Source organism: Alligator sinensis, unplaced genomic scaffold (assembly GCF_000455745.1).
Source record: "Alligator sinensis unplaced genomic scaffold, ASM45574v1 scaffold1259_1, whole genome shotgun sequence".
In the NCBI taxonomy this organism is placed as follows: Eukaryota; Metazoa; Chordata; order Crocodylia; family Alligatoridae; genus Alligator; species Alligator sinensis.
Window position 1 is genome coordinate 244,856 of NW_005843219.1, and position 12,487 is coordinate 257,342.

Below are 12,487 nucleotides of genomic sequence, written 5' to 3' on the forward strand. Positions count from 1 at the left end.
TGCAATTCCAGGGCATCGGAGAACCCCAGGAGTAGAAACTCAGTCACAGTGGTGCAATTGGACATCATCATCCACAGTGTCTTTTGGGAGGTCTGTGGAGAGAAAGGGGAAAAAAAAATCACAGTTCTCGAAGTGACAATATTTTTCATGATACATTTTTTTTTTAAATTCGGATAATTGTGGCATTTCAGCCAAAAAGCGGACAGGAAAAGTATTTTATCAGAGCTTTTGCAGACAGCTTGCCACTGCCACTCACTAGTGCTCATACATTTCCTACATCTGTGAAAATGGAGAAGTTGTCAGTGCATTATCACACTGGCATAAACTGCTCTAGCTCCTTTCTAGTCCGAGGGGCCATGTCAGTTCACATCAGGTGCAGGTTCATTGCAAGTCCATGTGATGTGGGAAAAGGGAATAATTACAAGCCCAGATCCTATCATTTAATCAATGTCAGTGCCTGAATCTTACCCACAGGCAGCTGAGCATGAAATTTTGAAGTCAGAAAGGTCATCTCATAGTATTTCCATCTTCCTAGGGCCATAGAGCCTAGACACAGACAGCATCTTAAGCTCTAAGTCACCTGGGAAGATTGCAATCAAAGGCTGGCAGGATGTGCACAAGGCTGTGTGTTCAAACTGGCTTCAAGTCTCAGAAATATATATAAGCATGGGCTGTCAACATCCCTCAATGGTCTCTACATGTTGTAACTCATCTACTTCAAAGATATTAGATCTTTCTTTATTTGTTTAGTCAGAAAATCTTCTGTGGCCATGAATCAGGATGACTCTTGGTACTTCAGGGGTTATTGATAGAGGGAGACATGCTAGCAGGGCAGCTCCAAGCCCAGGGCAAGTTGCGATGCACAGGGCAGCTCTGCCTGCCATGCTGCTGACCTGTGGTCATGGCTATTTCCCCCCTCCACAAAGGCAGTGCCTTGGGAGCTAAAGCAACACATTGGACATTTGTGGAATTAATCTATATTAATAACACAGTTGATTGCTTCTATAAAGATGTTCACTGAAACCACAGTCACTGAAGAATAACTGACATCTTCCTCGGAATAAACCACTTCCATCTCACCAGTTCCACAGAGATGCTTTGATGTCCTTGTTTCTCATGCTGTAGATGACCGGATTCATCATTGGTGGGATCACAGAATACAGAACAGACACCATGAGGTCCAGAGCTGATGGGGACCCAGGTGTGGGCTTCACATAGGCAATCACATCAGTGCTACCCAGCAAGGAGACAACAATGAGGTGGGGAAGACAGGTGGAAACTGCTTTATGCCAGCCCTGCTCAGAGGGGATTCTCAGTACAGTGGTGAATATCTGAATATAAGACACAAATATAAACACAATGCAACCAAGACCTAAACATGCACTAAAGATAATAATCTAAATTTCAGTAGTAAACACCTCTGAGCAAGAGATCCTAAGGAGCTTGGGGACTTCACAGAAGAACTGGTTGATGATGTTGGAGTGGCAGAAGGGCAGCCTAAAGGTGTTCCCCGTGTGCAGGGCAGAGTACAGAAAAGCAAAGCTCCAGGTCATGGCTGCCATTTGCAGACAAGCTTTCCTGTTCATCACTGTCGCATAGTGCAGTGGTTTGCAGATGGCGATGTATCGATTGTAAGCCATAATGGTGAGGATGGTGAGGTCTGCTCTAATGAAAAAGTGGACTAAAAAAACTTGGGTGATACATCCAGAATAGGAAATCAGCCTGGTGTTCAGTATGGAATTGGCCATGGATTTGGGGACAATGACAGAGATGGATCCGATGTCGAGGATGGAGAGATTGAGGAAGAAGAAGTACATCGGGGTGTGGAGGTGGCTGTCAACAGCTATGACTGTGATAACAAGGAGATTGCCAATCAGGGCTGCCAGGTATATTGTTAGAAAAGTGGCCAAGTGCAAGATGTGCAATCCCAGGGCATCGGAGAACCCCAGGAGCAGGAACTCAGTCACCGCGGTGCAATTGGACGTCATCATCCACAGTGCCTTTTGGGATGCCTGCGGAGGGAAAGGGAACAGACGTGTCAGGACAAGAGGAAGAAAGACAAAAAAAAACATATTTATTATCCATAGTTTTCTATGACTTGATTTTTTTAGAGGTCTGCTTTATTTTCAGTTCAAAAGGAGTTATGTGATAAAAATCAGGGTTCCCAAAGTGACAATATTGTCATTTCCCACGTCTGTGAAAGTGGAGAAGTTGTCAGTGCACTATCACACTGGCATAAACTGCTCTAGCTCCTTTCTAGTCCGAGGGGCCATGTCAGTTCACATCAGGTTCAGGTTCATTGCAAGTCCACGTGATGTGGGAAAAGGGAATAATTACAAGCCCAGATCCTATCATTTAATCAATGTCAGTGCCTGAATCTTACCCACAGGCAGATGAGCATGAAATTTTGAAGTCAGAGAGGTCATCTCATAGTATTTCCATCTTCCTAGGGCCATAGAGCCTAGACACAGACAGCATCTTAAGCTCTAAGTCACCTGGGAAGATTGCAATCAAAGGCTGGCAGGATGTGCACAAGGCTGTGTGTTCAAACTGGCTTCAAGTCTCAGAAATATATATAAGCATGGGCTGTCAACATCCCTCAATGGTCTCTACATGTTGTAACTCATCTACTTCAAAGATATTAGATCTTTCTTTATTTGTTTAGTCAGAAAATCTTCTGTGGCCATGAATCAGGATGACTCTTGGTACTTCAGGGGTTATTGATAGAGGGAGACATGCTAGCAGGGCAGCTCCAAGCCCAGGGCAAGTTGCGATGCACAGGGCAGCTCTGCCTGCCATGCTGCTGACCTGTGGTCATGGCTATTTCCCCCCTCCACAAAGGCAGTGCCTTGGGCTGCCTCCGTGCTTCCTGGCTCACTTACATTACTGTAGAAAAGGCAAAACTTTCAGGACAGAAATATGCCATTTTTCATATGAATACCTATATGCATACTTTTTATGACAATGGTAGAAATTTTATTACATGAAGAATAAAGTTCTGAAATAATTTTAAATGTACTTAATTATATATTTTTTAAAGATCCTATATTGAAACCCAAACATTATTTAATTAAGTATCTTACTGACTGCACTCGTCTTAATGGCTTTGGTTTCAATTTCCTACGTTAAATCCTTGAATGCCAGGGCACTTTGATTACTGACCATCTGTTGCTGCCTCCAGTCTTTTGTCCCCCCATCACTGTGCTATCTAGATGCCAGGGATACAGGTTTCTCGGGGTCGTGCACTCCTCACTCTGCGGGAGAACTGAGAGGAATTGATTCAAAACGATGAGTCCCTGAAGAAGAGCTGGGAATGTAGTTACTTGGAGCTTTACTGCAAAGAAGGGACTGAAATCTCAGTCAGTGAGTTGTCTATGTATATGTTGGGAGGTCTTGTGGGACTGTTTACCCTAGAGCCCTGCATAGCTCAGAAGCAGAGTCCATGGGCAAACACGTATATATAAGCATGGGCTGTCAACATCCCTCAATGGTCTTTACATGTTGTAACTCATCTATTTCAAAGATATTAGATCTTTTCTTTATTTGTTTAGTCAGAAAATCTTCTGTGGCCATGAATCAGGATGACTCTTGGTACTTCAGGGGTTATTGATAGAGGGCGACATGCTAGCAGGGCAGCTCCAAGCCCAGGGCAAGTTGCGATGCACAGGGCAGCTCTGCCTGCCATGCTGCTGACCTGTGGTCATGGCTATTTCCCCCCTCCACAAAGGCAGTGCCTTGGGCTGCCTCCGTGCTTCCTGGCTCACTTACATTACTGTAGAAAAGGCAAAACTTTCAGGACAGAAATATGCCATTTTTCATATGAATACCTATATGCATACTTTTTATGACAATGGTAGAAATTTTATTACATGAAGAATAAAGTTCTGAAATAATTTTAAATGTACTTAATTATATATTTTTTAAAGATCCTATATTGAAACCCAAACATTATTTAATTAAGCATATTACTTACTGCACTCATCTTAATGGCTTTGTTTTCAGTTTCCTACATTAAATCCTTGAATGCCAGGGCACTTTGATTACTGACCATCTGTTGCTGCCTCCAGTCTCTTGTCCCCCCATCACTGTGCTATCTAGATGCCAGGGCTACAGGTTTCTCGGGGTCGTGCACTCCTCACTCTGCGGGAGAACTGAGAGGAATTGATTCAAAACGATGAGTCCCTGAAGAAGAGCTGGGAATGTAGTTACTTGGAGCTTTACTGCAAAGAAGGGACTGAAATCTCAGTCAGTGAGTTGTCTATGTATATGTTGGGAGGTCTTGTGGGACTGTTTACCCTAGAGCCCTGCATAGCTCAGAAGCAGAGTCCATGGGCAAACACGCGGGGTTCACAGATTTTGAAGTCAGAAGGACTGTCCAGGGTCTCTCATTGGACCTACTGCTGACCACATGTCAGAGGATCTCGCTGTGGCTTGTAACAGGCTGCATCTATCAGGGGGCCAATGTTTCTAGGCTTTGCTAGTTGCAACGTTGGGATGGGAGGAATTTTTCCCCCTCTTTTTGCTAAGGGTGTCAGGGCCCCCCTCTCCCGACAACCCTGCCTTCCTCAGCAGCACGGGGTGTTGGCTGCAGCCCAGGCTAAAGGGTGCTCCCTCTCCACCCAGGGACATACCAGTCACCACATTTGGGAGCAGGAAGGAAATTTACTGTAGAGACAGATGGGTAGAGACTTATGGGGGAAGGAGTGTCCTTTCTGTGTAATGGGATGGGGTGAGCTGGTGCCTTATTTCTGTATCCTGAATGTGATTAAAAACACTTCCAGGAGCAGGATGCTGACAGTCTTCATCTCCCTCTTTTACCTAAGGTAAATATTGGTAGTTTTAGTGTCTGTGGGCAATATACCCTGTAGTGGTGTGGCAGGCTAACTACACAGTTTTCGAAACAGTTTAAACAAGATTTCATATGGAATAGCTTGGATAGGTATGATGCTGCCTTCAGCAGGGGCCTGGATCTTCAGAGCTGCTTCCAGTCCTACTTCTGTATTAGTCTGTGATTTATCACTCTTGCCTTGTACACGGGACCATTCCCTGCTCAGGTCCCAGGTTTGGACTCTAAAGAGTGTGTGGGCCGGGAGCGGTCCGAGGCCCTCGGGGGCACGTGGCAGGCTGTGGCCAGCAGCCCTGGCACACGGGTCGGGGAATGCAGGCCGGCGGACTAGAATTAGGCACGGATGCTTAGCGGTTGATTAAAGATTATGACCAATGACATGGTACCATGTGGTAGATGAGCAGGCGAGGCTGACACATACTGACCTTAGCTTGGGGGAAAAGTGCATAGATTTTAGGAATGTTAACGAGGTGGCAGCCTTTGACGCTTTTCCCATGCCCCAGATCGAAGAACTGTTGGTAAAGATTGGGCAAGCCGGGTATATATCCACTTGGGATCTAATAAAAGGGTACTGGCAAATACCCATGCATGAGCAGGATAAAGAAAAATTGGCTTTTTTGGACACCCTGGGGACTTCTTCAGTTTAAACGTATGCTCTTCAGCCTCCATGGGGTGACCGCTTCATTTAAGTGCCTAATGCATAGGATGTAAGCCCCTCACCAGAATTACGCTTTGACATAAATTGATGACATTATAATTTTTTCACAAACTTGGGAACAAAATTGTCGACATTTACAGGTGGTCTTACAAGAACTAAGAAAGACAGGACTGACGGCAAACCCAAAGAAATGCAACTTGGGCCAGGACGACACTGAACACTTAGGGTTCCAGATAGGTCAGAAGCAGATAAAACAGCTGACAAAGTAGAAGCGATAAGAACTAACTGGTTACCCAGGATTTTAAAACAACTGAGATCCTTCTTGGGGGTCGCAAACAACTATAGAAGGGTCATCCAACATTTTTTGGAAATGGTGGCCCTGCTAACACATACGACAAGAGGGAAACCGTGGCTATTAAACTGGTCAGGAGAGGCCATAAAGGCCTTCAAAAGGACCAAACAAGCACTCATTAGTGCACCTGTCCTGTATACACCCCGGTTCCAAAAAACATTTTTCTTGAAGACGGATGCATCGGGGTGTGCTGTGGGCGGTGTGTTGTTTCAAAAGTGGCAGGGGGCAATAATTTTTAAATACAATTCATTATTCTGTTTCAGAAAGATCCTGTCTATTAAATCCCAAACATTATTGAATTAAATATATTACTTACTGTGCTCATCTTAATGGTTTTGTCTTACGTTTCACACGTTAAATCCTTGAATGCCAGGGCAGTTTGATTCCTCACCATCTACTCCTGCCTCCAGTCTCTTATCCCCCCCATCACTGTGCTATCTAGATGCCAGGGCTACGGGTTTCTCGGGGTCGTGCACTCCTCACTCTGTGGGAGAACTGAGAGGTGGAGATCCAAAACGATGAGTCCCTGAAGAAGAGCTGGGCGTGCTGCTGACTTGGAGCTTTACTGCAATGCATTTATCACACTTGCCTTGTACATGGGAGCATTCCCTGCTCAGCTCCCAGGTTTGGACTCTAAAGAGGAATATCACCTTGCTTCCTAGGGAAGTCTTAGTTATAGTCTTGTCTGCTCTTTCTTCCTAAGCAATGCAGTGGAGGAAAGCACACACGCCCAGGTGGGTGTGTGGCAGACCAGTAGGGGGAGCTCCAGCATTGAGCCTCCCACCACACCACGCCCGTCCACCTTCTGGACTCCACGTGTCTCTCCAGGGGCGCCTAAGCCCTGGCAGACCCCCTTTCGAGCCCCACCGCAGAGTCCGGAGGTAACGTGTGCTGCTACCACCCGGAGAAGGGACTGTCTGGGGCCTGTGTCCTCAGCTTTAGGAACGTCAACGAGGTGGCAGCCTTTGACGCTTTTCTCATGCCCCAGATCGAAGAACTGTTGGTAAAGATTGGGCAAGCCGGGTATATATCCACTTGGGATCTAACAAAAGGGTACTGGCAAATACCCATGCATGAGCAGGATAAGGAAAAATTGGCTTTTTGGGACACCCTGGGGACTTCTTCAGTTTAAACGTATGTTCTTCAGCCTCCATGGGGTGACCGCTTCATTTAAGTGCCTAATGCATAGGATGTAAGCCCCTCACCAGAGTTATGCTTTGACATAAATTGATGACATTATAATTTTTTCACAAACTTGGGAACAAAATTGTCGACATTTACAGGTGGTCTTACAAGAACTAAGAAAGACAGGACTGACAGCAAACCAAAAGAAATGCAACTTGGGCCAGGACGACACCGAACACTTAGGGTTCCAGATAGGTCAGAAGCAGATAAAACAGCTGACAAAGTAGAAGCAATAAGAACTAACTGGTTACCCAGGATTTTAAAACAACTGAGATCCTTCTTGGGGGTCGCAAACAACTATAGAAGGGTCATCCAACATTTTTTGGAAATGGTGGCCCTGCTAACAGATATGACAAGAGGGAAACCGTGGATATTAATCTGGTCAGGAGAGGCCATAAAGGCCTTCAAAAGGACCAAACAAGCACTCATTAGTGCACCTGTCCTGTATACACCCCGGTTCCAAAAAACATTTTTCTTGAAGACGGATGCATCGGGGTGTGCTGTGGGCGGTGTGTTGTTTCAAAAGTGGCAGGGGGCAATAATTTTTAAATACAATTCATTATTCTGTTTTAGAAATATCCTCTCTATTAAATCCCAAACATTATTGAATTAAATATATTACTTACTGTGCTCATCTTAATGGTTTTGTCTTACGTTTCACAGGTTAAATCCTTGAATGCCAGGGAAGTTTGATTCCTCACCATCTACTCCTGCCTCCAGTCTCTTATCCCCCCCATCACTGTGCTATCTAGATGCCAGGGCTACAGGTTTCTCGGGGTTGTGCACTCCTCACTCTGTGGGAGAACTGAGAGGTGGAGATCCAAAACGATGAGTCCCTGAAGAAGAGCTGGGCGTGCAGCTGACTTGGAGCTTTACTGCAATGCATTTATCACACTTGCCTTGTACATGGGACCATTCCCTGCTCAGCTCCCAGGTTTGGATTCTAAAGAGGAACATCACCTCGCTTCCTAGGGAAGTCTTAGTTATAGTCTTGTCTGCTCTTTCTTCCTAAGCAATCCAGTGGAGGAAAGCACACATGCCCAGGTGGGTGTGTGGCAGGCCAGTAGGGGGAGCTCCAGCATTGAGCCTCCCACCTCACCACTCCTGTCGACCTTCCGGACTCCACATGTCTCTCCAGGGGCGCCTAAGCCCTGGCAGACCCCCTTTCAAACCCCACTGCAGAGTCCGGAGGTAACGTGTGCTCCCACCACCCAGAGAAGGGACTGTCTGGGGCCTGTGTCCTCAGCGAAACACAGGCCTAATAGTCCTATGGGTACTCGACCCAGTACAAGAACTTGGGGTACTTCCCGAAGTCGGGGGCCAAAGAGGATAGTCTCCCTTAGTTCGCTGACCCAAGGGGCCTCCTGGGCATAATTAAACCCACCCCTCAATAAGTCTCCCACACTAGGTAGAAAGGAAAACTATTGGTTACAGAGGGTAGGGTTAGAATGGGGTACAGGGTAGAGCAATATCAGAGAAATCCCATAGCGCAAACTCCTGTGGCTGGGGTAGCCTTTGATCTCGCATCTGAGTTACTGCAAGCTATATATGTAGTTGGATCTCAGTTAGCTTACCTATAAGTATCATCCAGAGGCAGGTGGAGATTCCCTTTGGAGGCAGGCAGTTCCTTGCTCATGAGTTTTGAGAGATAGAGCCAGTTTCAGATGGTACAGATCTTCTTTGTTCCTGAGTATCCCTCATGGCTGCAGGCCCCCCTCCTCCTGGGCAGTCCTTAACTTATATAGCCCTTGTGACCTCATTAACCTGGTGCAATGGAGGCCAGCACCTGTTGGCTGTCAGCCAGCCAGTTTAAAACACATCACTAGTTGCCAGGCAGACTCCAGCCCACCAGGAAGGAAGCCCCTCACCCATGTATGTGATGCTAGTTACATAGGCAGAGGGAGCAGGTTTCCCCACTCCCTCAGGAATATATCCAGCTCAGGTTACCCAAAAGAGATAGGGTAAAAGTATGCATCCTCTGCTGGGCCCATCCTAATCAAAATTGTCACAGAGCAGAGTTTTTGGGAGAGAAACAAAGGTGGCTTTCTGCCACAGCATGGTGGAGGGCAGAGGCACCAAGGCGGGGGATATGTGGTGAGGAGCGGGTGCGAGGCGTGCAAGCTCAGGGAGAGCAGGCAAGAACAGAATCAGGTGAGGAGGTTAGGCACCAGGGGGGCACGGGTGCCAGGAGGTCCAGGCACTGCAGAGGTGGGAGATGTGGCGTACACAGTCATCAGGATGTCAGGCACCAGGGTGGGAAAGTGGTGGGGGTGACAGGTGGCAAGCAGCAGGTGTCAGGCCAGTTTACTTGCCATTGCCCATGCCCCACCAGTTGCCCCACAGCCGCAGTAGGGGGGGGACACACGAATTTAAGATGACCCTCCGATAATTAGATTCTAGACATGGAAAATTCTTACAAATTTATACATTTTATCTATCTAGAATCTTATTATTGGGGATCATCTTCAATTCAAATCAGTCTTTGATTCAGGTAAATAAGAGGTATTTAAAAGAACCAGTATTCTGTGTTGATTTACACTGGACAATGCTTAGTTATCTACCTACATAGTGTTTTCATACTGAAGAATTAAAAAATATTCTATTACTAGTAAATTTAGGAATTCCAGTAGCCTGATGGATATGTTAATAGAGCACAGGAGCGTTACATATTAATAAGGACTTATATAACTTAAGAAATAACTTCTCACAATATTTCTGTACAAGAATTGTTTTAATACCTATTTTAAATATGCAGAGTTTTTTTTAATTAAACAATTTCTCATGTCCTGGGAGTGGGGGAAGCACCTGGGAGTGGTGAGAATAGTTCCCTCCTCCCTGTGTGGTCCCCCAGGAGCAGGGGCAGAGAAGGGGTCTATGATTCAGAGAGACCTCGACAAATTTGAGGATTGGACGAAATGCAATCTCATGAGGTTCAGTAACGACAAGTGCAAAATCCTACATGTAGCATGGAACAATCCTATGCATTGTTACAGACTGGGGACTGACTGGCTAAGTAGCAGGACCTAGGGGTTAATGTGGATCAGAAGGTGAATATGAGCCAACACTGTAACCTTGGTGCAAAGAAGGCCAATGGCAATTGTGCTGCATTACCAGGAGCATAACTAGAAGATCAAAGGAAGTGATTCTTCCCCCATGTTTGGCACTTGTGAGAGCACATCTGGAGTACTGTGTCCAGCTTTGTGCCTCCCACTACTGAAAGGATGTAGACAGACTGGCGAGAGTCTACTGGAGGGCAGGAAAAATGGTTAAGGGTCCAGGTTACATGAGTTATGAGGAGAGGCTGAAGGAACTGGGCTTATTTAGTTTGGAGAAGAGAAGACCAAGATGGTGTTTAAAAGCAGACTTTAGCTCCCTTAAGGGAGATTACAAAGAGGATGGAGCCCAATTGTTTTCAGTGCTGGCAGATGATTGAACAAGGAGCAGTGATCTCTGGTTCAGTTTTAGATATTAGGAAAAAAAAATATCAGGAGGGTAGTAAAGCACTGGAACAAGTTACTCAGAGAGGTGGTGGAAGCTCCATTCTCAGTGGTTTTTAAGACCTCACTATACAAAGCCTTGAGTGGGATGATCAAGTTTATAGCGGCCCCGCTTTGAGGAGTGTGTTGGACAAGACGATCTCCTGAGGTCCATTCCAACCCTTATTTTCTATTACCCTAAGATTAGTCATTGGTTTAGAGCAGCATTAGCTACAGGGAAAGCATCCCTCAGAGTTTTACACCACCACTCCTCTCATACAATAATAGAAGCATAGAAAATTAGGGATGGAAGGGACTACAGGATGTCATCTAGTCCAGCATTGGGTGTTGGCTGAAATCAAGGTTGGGGATTTGGAATGATATGCCGAAGCTCCTGCTCAGACTAAACCCCAAGATCATGAGCTAGAGAGTTGTGCCCCACGACTCTGGGTCAGACAAATCCCTATACTTGCAGTTAAAGACAGACTGTCTCCATCTGGATCATGTCAACCATGGGTTTGTCTAGCCCAGTCTTAAGAACCTCCAAGGAAGGAGATTGTACCCTCTCTCTGCCTTTCAGCTCAACGCAGACTGCTCCTTGCATCTGTTTCTTGTGTGAAAACCACGTTGCGTGAACTAGCTTCAAATTGCCCAACAGTATGAGCCAGTATCACTCAAAATAATCTTATTCATTACTTTCAAAATTCGCTTTTGGGTGTCAATTCTGGACGGTTACCTAAACTCTCAGAAGTAATTAAGTGGAGCTGATATTTTTTTCCTTTTTTTTTTTTTTTTTGGAGGATGCTGTCCTCTGGGGCATTCTGGGAAATGTTGATTATTCTTTCTGATTTGGAGAAAAATAGATTTCATACCTTGCCCGATCTCCCAAGGAATACAAGCCCCAATGTCGATACAGTTGTACAGTAACAGATTGTGGTCTCTACTGAGTTTCCTTTTACATCCATTCTAAGCAAGGTCACACTATTTGCATTACTGGAGCTCTTGGCATAGGCTGCTTGTTGGAAAGATGAAAGTATCCGCTACCGGTCCTGAAAGGATTTAGGGATTAGCAGCATGAACGTTATTTGGGCTTGACTTAGTAAAACCTGGGGATGTTGGCAGCTGATTTAAGTACCTACATCTCCCCTATAGTGGAATAAAGCAACAACCAGTATCCAGCATCACTACAGTCATGACGTGCACAGGAGCTCTAGTGTGTACACACTTACAGCAAATCATTTCCATCTCTTCAGGGTTGTGTGGAGGAAAACCCTCAGTGCTCTTGCAGAACCATACAGGAAAGCATGACTGAAAGTCCAGGAACCTGAGGAAAGACTGACACCCACTATCTAAACCCCATTATAACTCCCTTTCAAATATTCTCATACCATCCTTCCAGATCTCAAATAATCAAACCTCAAGAAAACGTTTTAACCCAGACAAGACAAAGATCCAGTGATATTCTCCAACAAGGCATCTTATAAATATTTAGGGCACATAAAAATGGTTGCACACTAAGGAATGACAGTATCAGCATCAAAGATAAAATTTAACAGGTACAAAAAGATTATCAAGGACAGAGTGGTACCTTAGAACAAAAGGTTCAGTGAGATTTAGGGTAAAAATTAGAGAGATTATTTAAAATGGTGTAAACCTAAAGAAACACAACTGACATTAGATAACTTAATCTGTATGAATAACACAGTTGGTTGTTTCTATAAAAATTCCACTACCGACACTGGCGGAGTTAATTTCTATTAAAACAACTCAGTTTCTATAAAAATGTTCAGTGAAACCACGGTCACTGGAGAAAAACTGACATCTTCGTTGGAATAAACCACTTCCAACTCACCAGTTTCCACAGAGATGCTTTGATGTCCTTGTTTCTCATGCTGTAGATGACTGGATTCATCATTGGTGGGATCACAGAATACAGAACAGACACCATGAGGTCCAGAGCTGATGGGGAC

The 12,487-nt window shown here is 45.2% G+C and overlaps 1 protein-coding gene across 1 annotated transcript in view; it reads right to left on the bottom strand.

The window, feature by feature from the left end:
* LOC106723152 (olfactory receptor 14J1-like) overlaps positions 1-12,487 on the bottom strand; it is a 14,097-nt gene that overhangs the window by 832 nt on the left and 778 nt on the right. The window contains exons 2-3 of the mRNA XM_014526946.2: positions 1,723-2,012; positions 1,081-1,233 (exon numbers count right to left, since the gene is read on the bottom strand). Coding sequence (XP_014382432.2) covers positions 1,081-1,233; positions 1,723-2,012 — 443 coding nt within the window. The remainder of the gene's footprint in view (positions 1-1,080; positions 1,234-1,722; positions 2,013-12,487) is intronic.